This window comes from Lontra canadensis, unplaced genomic scaffold, assembly GCF_010015895.1.
Source record: "Lontra canadensis isolate GAN:19392208 unplaced genomic scaffold, GSC_riverotter_1.0 scaffold30, whole genome shotgun sequence".
Classification (NCBI taxonomy): domain Eukaryota; kingdom Metazoa; phylum Chordata; class Mammalia; order Carnivora; family Mustelidae; genus Lontra; species Lontra canadensis.
In genome coordinates, this window is record NW_022631024.1 from 17,321,126 (window position 1) to 17,334,349 (window position 13,224).

The following is a 13,224-nucleotide window of genomic DNA, read 5'->3' on the forward strand; positions in this document are numbered from 1 at the left end:
GCTGTCCACGGCAGATCGGACTCCCACGACCGGCCAGAACCTGCCCTGCGACGCTTCCGAGCAGGCAGAGCGGGCTAAGGACCCCGGCGGAGGTCCCCGCTCTCCCGCTGGCAGCTGGACGCGCGACGGCCACCTCCCCAATGAACAGCGCCCCGCAGCCTCCCATCCTCTGGGCCCCCGGGAAGAAAAGGGGCCCCTCCCCGGCAGTTCTGCCTGTCAGGGCGTCTGTTGACAACCCCATTGAAAACAGCTTCCACCGTGAAGGCTCTTCTGTCTCCCATGCACCGCTCCCTCAGACAGGTTTTGAAAGGCGAAGCGTCTGGAAGGCACGCGCTCCCGCCTCCCCCCCGGCCCTGGCGCGCAGGGAGAGAGGCGTCAGCCAGCCGGGGTGAGCGGGGCGGACGGGCCTCCTCACCTGGCCCCACGGTGCACCGCCTCCAATTAAATCAAAATGGCTTGTTTTTAATGGTCTTTTACACTGACAAGTGGGCGATCATTTTGGGCCCACTAGCTGTCAGGGAGCGGAGGCAAATCCTCGGTTGATAATGCCCAATGCTTCCAATTAGGAGCCGAGGCCGCTCCTGGCGCGCTAACGATTCCCCAGCCGCCCCCGAGGCCCCTTTGGCGCCGGTGTTTCTTCTCGCCTCCTCCGCCGCAAATTACTGACACAAAACGGAAGGCCCCGCGTCTCCTCTGCCACGCCAGGCCGGGCCCTGTTGGGCTTAATGAGCCGATGGAAGTTTCGTGGCTCCGGCGCTAAATTCTTTTCTTGTCTGACAGCCGCTCGGCTAAGGCGAGTGTTGACCTTATAAAAGATTTAGTGTTTCTCATTATTTTCTGTCAAGCTTCACAAGTGATGGCTCTGCGGTTATCATTTGCATCCTGGCATGTGTGTGTGTGCGCGTGTGTGTGCGTGTGTGTGTGTGTGTGCATGCGAGCACATGTGCTGGATGGGGGCTCCGGGCTGGAGACGGGGCGCAGAAAGGGGTCCCTCTCTCCCTGCCTCGCGTCTCGCTCCCGCACGACAGCTTCCAGTGTGACATTCTCCCCGGGCTGAGCTGTATCAAAGAGGAGCCGAGAAGCAGAGCAGAGGTGATGGATGGTTGGAGTGACGGCTTACAGACCCCCGGATGGAGCCTCCGTGCGGCCTCCCAGAGACTGGCCGACTCCAACGGCCCGGACGTGCTGGGCGAAAGGAGGGTGCGAGCCAGACGTGCTGCTCGGCGTGGTCTCTGGGCCACCCTTTATTTTTTTTTATTTTTATTTTTTTGACGTTCATTTAAGCCAACTCCACACCCAACGTGGGGCTCGAACTCACAACCCCGAGACCAACAGCGGTATGCTTTCCCGACTGAGCCAGGCAGGTGCCACACCCCCCACCCCATACTTTAGGCCTCATCGGAAGGAACTCACTCTTCTCTTACAGGCCCGTGTAAAGCCATTACCTGCAAGCTTCCTGCCCTGGCTTTGCATCCTATATAAGGACTTAGTGGTTTTTAAAAGCAGAACCACTTAAACAAAGGTGCCATCTATTACTACGCCCTCCCCCGCCCCCCACAATGTGACAACAGCAGCACTGGTCAGTCCACACTGTGCCCGCTGCCGGACTGGGACTGCTCCATGCTAACAAGACTCCAAGGAGCACGTGCTGGTTCCTTCGCCAGCCTCCTGCTGGCCCCGCCATCCCATCCCTTCTGTCACTGCACCCTGCCCTGGCTCACGGACCCACCGGACATCACTGGTGAGGATCACCCAAGGGGACCTGAAGAAGGAGACAGAGTTCAGGGTAGATGAGCACATGGATGTCTTCTCCTGGGGATTCTGAGTCTTTCTTTGTCTCCAATGGAGGAGACGCTCTTGTCATTGTGACAGCAAAAACCTGGCACCCTCTCCCTCCCACGGCCATGGCAGACCTTGCCACTTGATCCCTGCACACTTTTACACGAGCTTTGGTTCAGCCTGCGAGTAGTTTATACCAGAACAGCCACCATCCGTCTATTAGAGCTGGTACGATCTGGGAAACGTCCGCCGTCCTGCCTGCTCACTGTCCCTGCCTTAGAGGGGCCATGTAGACAAACTGCGAAGGAAGACCTTCTTTTCGTGGTGCCTTCATATGCTACGTGTAGAAGAGGAAATCAAATACGGCCCACTAAAGGAAAACAGGTAAGCTGAGTTTCATCAAAATGAAAAACTCTGATGCTTCAGACGGTGCTAAGAAAGTGGAAAGACAACCCACAGAGTAGGAACAGGTTATTTGTAGATCACGTCTCTGATGCAGAACTCGTAACTATGAACAAAAATATCATCCTTACAACTCTGTAACGGAAAGACAAATAATTGAATTTTAAATGGGCAAAGGACTGAATCGATGTTCTTCCAAAGATACACGGATGGCCAACAAGCACGGGAAGAACGCCCAGCCCTGGCAGCCATCGCGGAACCACGGATCAAACCTCAGCGAGACACCACTCCGCTTCCGCGAACTTGGACGGCTACAATCCAAACAGCGGACAAGAACAAGTGTTGGTGAGGATGTGGGGAAGCTGGAACCTTCTACGTTGCTATGAGGATATGAAATGGTGCGGCCACTTTGGAAAACCCTGTGGCAGTTCCCCCCAAAGCCTAAACATAGAGTTCCCATATGCCCCGGCGATTCCACTCCGGGTATCTTCACCAAGAGAAAGGAAAACAGGTGTCCACATGTCAACTTGGGCACAATGTTCACCGCGTATTCTTTTTTTTTTTTTAAGATTTTATTTATTTATTTGACAGAGAGAGAGAATCACAAGGAGGCAGAGCAGCAGGCAGAGAGAGAGGGATAAGCTGTTTCCCCGAGGAGCAGGGAGCCCAATCCAGGGCTTGATCCCAGGACCTCAGGATCATGACCTGAGCCGACAGCAGACGCTTGATGACGGAGCCCCCCAGGCCCTCCGACAGTGCATTCTTCACGTAGCCCCAAATGGAAACAACCTGAGGTCCATTAGCTGATGAGTGGATCCACCAAATGTAGGTCCCTAGCGCAGAATATTATTCAGCTCCGTGCTTGTGATACGAAGGGAAAGAAGCCAGTCACCAGAGACCGTGCCTCGTATGACTCCATTTCTAGGAAATGTCCAGGCAAATCCACAGAGACGGAAAGGAGGGGTTGCCAGGAGCTCGGGGGTGGGAAACAAGGAGCAACTACAAATGGTATGGGGGTTCTTTTTGGGGCAATGAGAGTAGACGAGCCTATGAATGAGCCTACAATCCCCGATTTATATACTCAGACAGGTGAGCCGTATGATGCGTGAATTATATCTCAAAAAGGCTCTTTTACCAAGAAGGTCAGGCCGCTTGGAATAAGAACACCCCGTTGAGTCAGAGGTGTGCACAGCCCGGACGCAGTCCTTGGAGTCTGGCTCGCGGTGACAATCGGCTGCTGAGACGTGGTGTCAGCTGGTGGAGGAGGGTCCGGTCTGTTCTCAGCTCCCCTGGGTTATCCACTGCAACGTTCACGTCCCGGAAGCAGACCTGGGAGCCAGGCTGGAAGCTTTCGGGAAGTTGAGCCAAACACCCTGCCATGGGTTTACCTGGTTGTTCATAGACGAGCATTTGGCAAAAAGATTCATCGTCCAACTGTGATCCCAACAGCTGACTGGCCTTAGCTTATCCTCGGAAATGATCTACAGGCACCGGTATGGCTTCTGGAATTAGCAAGTTGATTCTCATTTTCAAAGGCTTGCACAGCCGGCTCGCCTTCCGCCCCCAGAAAGTCTCAAAGAGCCCAAGAGTCAGTAGGCCAAGACCTGGGTCCTAGGTCCGGCTTTGTGCGTAAGGTAGCTGGGTCTCCCTGGGCCGGAGTCTTGACCATCCCGAGTCCTTCTTGTCCGAGGAGGATGGCATCCCGCAGCCCCTCAGAGAGCAATCGCTCTCCGCGCCGCCCCCTGCCCCCGCACCCCCCCACCCCGGCTCACCTGACACGGGGATTCTCGTGGCACCACGTTAGACCTCCCAGGGAGGCAGGAAGTTTGTTTCCTAAGCCTGAGTTTGGATGTTCTCTGAAAACGCAGCTTGTGTCAGCAGGGAGGGTCAGGCCCTGTGTCCTTGTCCCATCTATTTTTGGACCACAGAGAAATCAGAGCCAGTAGCAGAATAACAACTTAGGGGACCAGATGTCTCAGGAGAGACCGTCCCCCTCGTTAATGACTTAAACCACGAACCTTGTACATCAGAGCTGAGGACTCAGCCTGTTTGCCGAGGACGTCTTGCATGGACTTGTGCTCTGCCGGGGCCTCTGACCTCCAGCTGCCCTGAACTTGACAGAAATTACTGACCTGGGACTGATCCATAATTTCCAAGTACCTCTCATTAGAGGAGACAGGCCCTCAATCTTTTAGAGCAAAACCTCTCTCCCGGTCCCCGAGTGGCTGTCACTTAAAAAACAAACAAAAAAACCCCAAACTAAACTAAGATATCTGTAGCTTCTACAGCTGCCTTTTATTTATTTATTTATTTTTTAGCTCTTTGGCAGATTTTTTTTTTTTAATCTGTTTTTTTTCCTCAAATCCTGTCATTTGCCTTCTTGGCCCCCAGACTTGGCACTGGAAGGCTTGGTGTCCAGTTGGGGACTACTGTGTGGCTGATGAGAGGGGACTGGCGGGTCAGCTAGCCCAGCTGCCCCTTTTAATAGGACCGTGTTGGGGGCCTGGACTCAACAGGCACGTGGGGAGTCTGCTCAGCCCGCACACCTGGCCAGCTGTGGCGAGTTCCTCCCGGCTGCGGCGAGCACATGCACACGCCCTCCACGCGCATCTGGGGACGGTGTCACCCATGACCGCGGGGCCTGCCTCCTGCTGTAAAGAGCCCCATGCTGTGTCTGCCTCCACCTCCCGCCTACAAAGAGGCCTCATGCCGAAGGGAGAAGACGGGAAAGAGACAGGGACGGAGAGGAGGTGAAAGGCTGCTCATTCTTCAGCACGCGGACCCAAGCTGGCCCACCCAACCGAAGACCGATGTCACCAGGCAGGACGACCAAGACTTTTCTCCTGGGGTCTTGGAGATTTTCTTCGGCACTGAGATGACCCCAGTGAAGCAGGATAAGTCTACCACGGGGACAGTCCGCACAAGCCAAATTCACAAACCACCGGTTGTGAACCTTCGTTTGACAGCAAGACTCGTGATTCAAACAGAATCATACTCGAGTCTCCAGCAAATAAATCTAAAACAGAGTAACTCTAAGTTGTGCATGGAGGGAGGAACCCCCCCATGCCTCCGTCCCCTTGCCGGTCACTTCTCCAAAACGCAGTTCCAAAACCCCACCTCGTTGTGCTCACAGTACAAAGAGGAAAAGGCAGTGATTTCTTACACATAAAACGGAGGCCCTCCCAGCTTCCCTCCCTGCTCCCACTCCCTCCCCTCCCCAAGGCAGGGCAGGGCATGACTTCCAGCACCTTCTTTCCTTCCCGCTCTGCCTCACTAGATCCAGACTCTCGCCTGAACACCACAGGGGACTCTTCCGTCGGTTTTAAATCTTTCATATAAATGGCATCATTCTTATGTTCTATTCCGTAAATTCAACTTTCTTTCCCCGGCAGTGTTGTTTTCGCGATTTCTACGCGTCGATTCAGACAGACCTAGAGCAGCGCTGTCCTATACAACTTTCTGTGATGATGGGAGAGTCCGTCGGTAGCCACGGGCCACATGGGGTCACTGAGAACTTGGAATGCGCTTAGTACAACAAAGGGACCAAATTTTATATTTCACTTAATTTTGGTTACTTCAAAAGTAAATAGCCACATGTGGCTTGTGGCCACCCTGTTGGACGGAACCTCTCTGGGGCGTCCGTATTAACAGAAGCAGAACGTTCCACTGCACGAATTTAGCACCTTTGGTTTGCCCAGTCCCCACCGATGGACGCGCCATCATTTCTAATCCCTGTGGTCCTGTGACCGTGAGGATTCTTGTACACAGCTCTTAGTGGACATTTTTGAAAGTCCTTCTAGGGTCTCCATCCAAACACAGACTCATTGGTTCAGGGGGTGAGCACATGCCCAGCCTTTCCAGGTGATGCCCGATCGCCTTGAGTGGTCGGACCCATCACCGCCCTTGCTAGAGGTCCCTGAAACCTCTAACATCAGGCTCATTACCATTACTGCCGCCAGTGCGACGGGCACGGAATGGCCTTTTCTTTCTTTATTCCCTGGTTACTGTGCTAGGATGAGAACGCCTCCTGCGTGTGTTGGCCTTCAGATCCCCCTTCGTGAAGGGCCCGTTCGTTTCTTCTTCTTCCTATTTTGTGATTGCATTGGGACACCAAGACCACTTTCATCCCCAACCCCCAACCGCATCTCTGCCTTATTCTTTGAGTCTCTGCCTGTATGTTATCCCCTTAGGAAGCCTTCTCTGGCCCCAAAGTATGAGTCCGATTCTCTGTATTATAACCTCTTACAGATCTGGTAATCCGGGGTGCCCGGCGGGCTCGGTCGGTGCTGCGTGCGACTCTTGATCTTGGGGTTGTGGGTTCAAGCCCCATGTTGGGTCTAAAGCTTATTTTTAAAAAATAAAATCTTAAAAAAAGAACACAAAGAAATCTGGTACTTCCTCTAGTACTCAGCACAAGTATAATTGAGTAATTAGTTGTGTGATTATGTTTTTATCACTGTTTTCTGGGTCTGTGATAGCAGAGGCTTTCTAAACTCTTCCAGGCTCCTGGTGCCCAGCACAGAGTCCAGGACATCATGGAGACGCAAACGACTATTACAGAAGCCAAAGGACAATGGCCACATCTAACCCCCAAAGCCAGGGCACACGGGCACCAGCTCCATGACGGCGAACTGTCATTCCACTGGGGGTTTTCTGTTGAAAACAGATCATCCTTTTCAAGGAACCATAAAAAAGTAAAAACTGAGCACATACAAAGGGCCTGACTCATGCAAATTACCTCGGCACCAAAGAAGTTAAATTAGAAATCAGTCATAGATGGAACTAATACAACTGCCTGGAAATTTAAAAGCACGTTCATAAATCACTAAAAGACCAAAGAAGGAATCCAAACAGAAATCTGATAGAAATTAGATGAAAAGAGAACGGAACAAAAATAAATATCCTCAAAACTCGAAACAGAGATCAAAGACAATGGAGAGGGCAAAGAAGTTGCTCATTCTGTGTTATATAAACGGTGTTATTAGAAAAAGAAGGAGTGAAGGGTAATTAGATCACAGATGACTCGAGATGCCGGAAAGAGAAGGACAGAGTGGCCTCAAAGAAGGAATCAGAAATCACGAGCAAAATTAATGAAGAGGGAAGGTACAACAAGGCAGGGCTCAAACGAAAAGCCGATCCATTGGAAGTGGATTGGAAGAGCATGGATGCGTTCAACCTCGTGGGAAACGGAATCCAGGAATCTAGATCCCACCGGGGGCCAGGCAGGGTCACAGGCAGCAGGGGTGGACGCGGAAAAGGCGGCGGGTGGGCTGCTGGCTCACTCTGCGGGGGCTGAGCCCAGAGACTTCCCACCTGGGTTCTCACCGGGAGATGTGGATTCCATGGCGTCCAAGTTCTCTTCCAACCCTGGGTCTCTGGGAATCTTTTATTCCGGTTCGATGGCAGAGAGTCAAGAAATATTGTCTGCGGGGGATTAGGGATCCCAGGACCAGCGGTGAACACTAATCTCTTCTGAGATCCGATGGCTGCTCAGCGACCTGCTTTGTCTTGTCCCCCAGGGGCACCAATTCACTTTCCTTTCCTCTCATTTGCCCATATTCTTCCCACCATAGGGCTTCGGTAGGTTCCCGCATCTAGGACATTCTCTCTCCATCATCCCCTGCCCAGCCTGCTCACCTTCTCTAGAAAGGCCTTCCCACCCCCCAGCTGGAGTTAAATCCCCACCCATGGGCGCCTGGGTGGCTCAGTGGTTAAGCAACGGCCTTCGGCTCAGATCATGATCCCAGGGTCCTGGGATCGAGCCCCATATCAGGCTCCCTGCTCGACGGGAAGCCTGCTGTTCCCTCTCCCACTCCCCCTGGTTGTGTTCCCTCTCTCGCTGTATCTCTCTCTGTCAAAGGAATAAATAAAATCTTTAAAATGTTTAAAATAAAATAAAATCCCCATCCACGATCCTAATAAATTGCCACTAAACATGCGTAGTTTTCCGCGCCGCCCCCCCACCCTGCCGTCCTGCAGGGTCCATGGGTGCACGCCACCGCCCGTCTCCCTCACCGGCGTGTCCCCACGTGTGCCGCATGACGGAGGCACCTGGTCCCTGTCTGGGCAATGCTGTTTAGATGCTGCCCATCTGGACAGGTGCAGGGCCTTGGTCGATGGGGGTAGAGCTGTGCCTGCCCGCTCCGCTCCCGGGGCTACTGGCAGGCCGGCCGTTCGCCTCTTATTTACCTGCGTGGACCCTAGAGCGACTCGGCTCCATTGAGCAGAGCTGCCTCCTGCCAACGCCGTCACAATCTCCTAGCTCCAGGCGGAGGCAGACCGCGGATGGCTTAATTTAGAAGGCGTCTCCGAAGGAATTTCTTGCTCCGAAGCTCTTCATCCTGGGGCTCCAGGGGTCCGTGGGGTCGTGACCACACGCGGCTTGAGGCCTGACTTGTAATTAGGCTCCTCATCTCTGGCTGAGTTGCTGTTTTAGGAGGGGAGTGTGCCTGCGGGATAGGAGCCACAACGTTCCCAGCAGTGACACACTCGATTCATTTCACGAGCATTTATTAGGAGAGTCGAGTCTCTCAGGGAAGACCTGGGGTAGTCCTACAGCTCTGGGTTTTCTGTGCGACCGGGGTGGGCGACTTAACCTTTCTGGGCCTCTATTTCCCCATCTGTAAAATGGAGACAACGTCTGGACAGTCTGGGGCTTGTGTGAAATCCGTGTGCTGCGGCTGGCACAGCTGAAGGGTCCAGAGGGCACCCTGCTTCCTGGCATTCTGAGCGCTGAACCTCCCCTCTCCAGGGACTCCTGGCTTCTGCTGGGGAATTTGGGGATTTCAAGGGATCCAGGTTCCCTTCTTTCTAAAGACCCCTCCCGCACTGGGTGCAAGGTTTTTCTTGAGTTAGGCTTTAGAAGAGCCTATCAGACCCAGTCACACAAATCTCCTTTGGTTTTCATCTGGGACACACACACCAAGCAGCTTTGTTTAAACGTGGCCCCGTGCCAGGCACTGGGGGTCCCCGCACAGGACGGGTGCACACCCTGTTTTACAGGGCTCCAGGGCTGGGTACTGGCTTGAGCTCCCCTGTCTTGGATGACTTAATCCCATAAGGTTCCAGCTGGAATGGGAATTCATGACATCAGAGACCACATGTGGCATGCCTTCTGCCTCTCCCACGTCCCCCAGTGTGGCTGGTCACATAGTGTGTGCCAGAATGTGTGTGGTCGGCCACGGGGGTGAGCCTCCTACGTTCAGAACATCCCTCTAGAAAACCAAAGGGAAAATGGAACTGAATGCTAAAGTACAAAACGTCCCAGTCATCCTTGGAATACAGTAGGCACTTAATGCGAATTTTTTAGATGAATGTATGAGTGAATATTTCTTTCCCACTTACGTTTCTAAGTAAAAGGGGACTGCAGAAAAGAAAATTTCTTCTAGGGTTCTGTTTTGTCTGTGTGCTGGTTTTCACACGATTATCTCTAAGCTGAGCAGTTCTTTGGGGCTGGATCCTTCTGCTGCCTCCTTAGGAGACGGGAGTGAGTGCTGAGCCTGCTTCCATCTAATCAACACCTCCTGCCACCCTCCGACACCACCCACCAGCAGCACCAGATCAACGTCACCCACCATCAACACCACCCACCATCAACACTACCCACCATCAGTACCAACCATCCATCAGTACCACCATCCATCAGTACTACCCACCATCAACACTATGCACCATCGGTACCAACCATCCATCAATACTACCCACCATCAACACTACCCACCATCAACACCATCTGTCAGGGACACTCCCATCCATCAGTACCAACCATCCATCAGTACCACCATCCATCAGTACTACCCACCATCAACATTACCCACCATCGGTACCAACCATCCACCAGTACTACCATCCGTCAGTACTACCCACCATCAACACTACCCACCATCAGTACCAACCATCCATCAGTACCACCATCCATCAGTACTACCCACCATCAACATTACCCACCATCAGTACCAACCATCCATCAACACTACCCACCATCAACACCATCCATCAGCGACACTACCATCCATCAGTACTACCCACCATCAACACCAAACCAACACCACCCACCAAATGGCAACAGTACCCTGTATCATTGATGCATACTGAATTGCCCAGGGAATGGCTTGGAGGTTGTACTCATTTCCTGAGGCTACCATAACAAATTATCACAAACTTGGTGGTTTAAACAATAGAAATCCATTCTCTGGCAGTTCTGGAGGCCAGAAACCCAAAATCAAGATGTCAGCAGGGCTACACTCCCACCAAAGGCCCTAGGGAAGAATGCCTCCTTGCCTCTTCCAGCTACTGGTGCTCCTGGCATTCCTGAACTGTGGCCACATCACTATGGCCTCATGTGGTCCTGTCCTCTGTGTCTATGTCTTCTGTCTCCAGCATTCTTGCCAGCAGAATCAGAACCTTCTTGAATAATTCAAGATGTTCTCATCTTGAGATCCTTAAATTAATTACATCTGAAAAGGTCACATCCTCAGTTCCAGTGGTTAGGATGTGGACATATCTTTTTAGGGGTCACATTCAGCCCTCTACAAAGGCCAGGGGGGATGTGTGGAATTAGCAGAGATGTGGGCTGCAGAGCTATGCTTCCCTGGCAGAAGCCCGGCCTCAGGGGAGCCTTGCCACTCTGAATGCCACAGGAGACCCTGAACACATAGGAGTCCCAGCTGGCCGGGCATCTGAATCAGCCGGGGAGTCCACGAGGTGTCTGGAGAGCCTAAGTGCCAGCCTTCTTGAGCATCTCTAACTGCCTTCTGGGAAGCACAGGTGTCAGGAAAATTGTATCACAGTGTAAAAATCAAGCCATCCCTTGCCAGAAGGGAGACAAAGATACACCTTAGAAGCCTTTTGTTTGCTGGCTATTTTATTCCCGCACAAAGTGTAGGGTCTTCTTTCTTCCCAATAACTTGTATGCGGCCACCTGGGGACTTTTCTGAAGCTGGAGATGCAGCTGAGAACAGGATTATGGTTTGACTGACCAAAAGGAGTTGAGCACAGGTGTGGAGCCCTGGGTCCTGGGAGGCATCAGGTGACTGCGGCAAGGACCCTGCCCTAAGAGGACTCAAGAGCTTTGGAATTGGGCTCTGGCCCTACCTGGGTTACAAGGGCCCCAGATGATCCTAATGTATATCCAAGAAATTCAAAACCTGAGGCTAGGGCTACAGTGGCTTCCGGAAGTGCTGCCACACACAGACAGCCCAAGGGGGACTCATAAAGAGTCCACAGATCTTAAGTGGTGACCCACACCATTTTGTATGTTAGGACTTGGGGTATTTCCCCCCCCCCCAGAGGAGAAGGTCCATGACTTCTTGCAGAGTCGCCAAAGAGTCTACCTGCCTAAGAATGAAGAACGTGGTTTATGTCCTACAGTAACACCCGAGTCAACCCACTGCCATCTGACTTTTACGAGTTCCTACTTCAGCAGCCCCTACCCCCTTTCACCTCATGCGCGAGTGGAAGGGGTTGGGGGAGGCACCCAAACACAGTGTGAGCTGTGGGTGCAACAGAATTTTCTAGCAAGAATCCACAATTTAGTGTCCAGGGGTGGGGGGTGGAGGCTAAAACAATTTCTCTGACACGGATTCCCTGTGCAGCCAGCCTTGGACAGACTGCTCTGGGCCTCAGTTTCTTCATCTGTAAAATGGTGAACACATTCAGCTTGGGTTCCACTGGGACCTCAGGTACGTGGATGGTGAGCACATGCTCCTAGGACCTGAGGCCAGACAGCCCACAATAAGAGTCTGGCGGACCCGAAGTGGTGACCCAGATCTTGGGTTGGGGGGCCCCCGGCGGTGTCCCAGGCCAGGTCACATCCACTCCGCACCCGTTCTCAGGGGAGACAAGACCAGTACTGACTGCCTCGCATTCTAACGGAGAAACACTCTTGGATCTGTCCCCATGTGTCCTCCGGAAGGCTGGCATTGCCCTCGAGGCCTTCCGCCCACCCAGGGCTCATCACCAAGGGGCGCTCACTCCTCACTTCCGTCCCTCTCACCGTGACTCGTATCACTGTCGCTGCTCGGAGATGGAAGCGGGGCTGTGGGGGGGGGGGTGGGCCGGGAGAGCAGGGGAGCCCCGGGAAGGAGCCACGAGCCCACTGACCTGCCCTCTCCCGTCCACAGGTGCGTCCCCACCTCAGCACCTTCCCCAGGGAGGCCGATCGCCAGAGGGCCCTGAGAGCCCACCAGGACGAGCAGGCGGTGCGCCAGGGGACCCTGCGGATGGGCAACTACACCCACCCCTAAAGCCTGCCAGGCTTGGCAGAACGGTCTGAGGAACTCCCCCTTCTCTGCCCGCTCACGTGAGACGCGCCCCCCCATGCTTTGGCAAGGACCTCAGCTTCAGGTCTTTGATTGGTTCTATTTGGTAAGAGTCCCCGCCCCCTTTTAGGTTAGCCAGAACAATCCATCGATCCATCGTAGCCCCAGGGACCCTCCCGCTAGGATTCCTCCTCCTGCTGGAGCCCACCCCCCTCGGTTGTCCGGCCCTCCCGTGGGAAGGCGAACCCAAACCCCCAAACTGCTGGCAGCTGCCAGACTCCAGCCAAACCACCCCTGTGATTCCTGCGGAAAGTCCTCGTTTTATATCCCGAGCATGAGTGTAACTGTGCTTTGGGGATGCCTGATGCCTCCTCGGGCCAGTACTCTCTCTCAGGGACCCCTGACAACGACCCAGGGCCTGCCCCCCCCACCCACGCCAGGCGCCTGTCCATCAGGCAGACCAAGAGGGGCTCCTCCACCCGGACGGACCTTGGGAAGGCCAGCCCCGGCCGAAGGAGAGAGCTCTCTGGGCCCGTAGGTGGGCGGATGAGACCCAGGTTGAGGAACTTTCTCAGCCAAGCTCCTGGGCACTTCTCCCCTCAAGCATTCTTCATGTCCTCGTCCTCGCCTTCTCCCCGCAAACTCTATGCTGCTCTATTTTACATTAAAATTGCTATTTGTTCTCCTCCCTCTGTCTCTTTATTTAAACCTACCACCAGTGTGAGAACCCAGCTCCCGTCTGATGGTGTTCCGAAATGGACGCCCTTCGAGGCTGGTTACCTTC

General features: G+C 53.6%; 1 protein-coding gene across 1 annotated transcript in view; it reads left to right on the forward strand.

Annotated features, from left to right (window-relative positions):
- Positions 1-12,427, forward strand: part of CFAP77 (cilia and flagella associated protein 77) — a 121,616-nt gene extending 109,189 nt beyond the window's left edge. The window contains exon 6 of the mRNA XM_032866386.1: positions 12,303-12,427. Coding sequence (XP_032722277.1) covers positions 12,303-12,425 — 123 coding nt within the window. The 3' untranslated portion in view covers positions 12,426-12,427. The remainder of the gene's footprint in view (positions 1-12,302) is intronic.
- Positions 12,428-13,224: the final 797 nt, after the last annotated feature.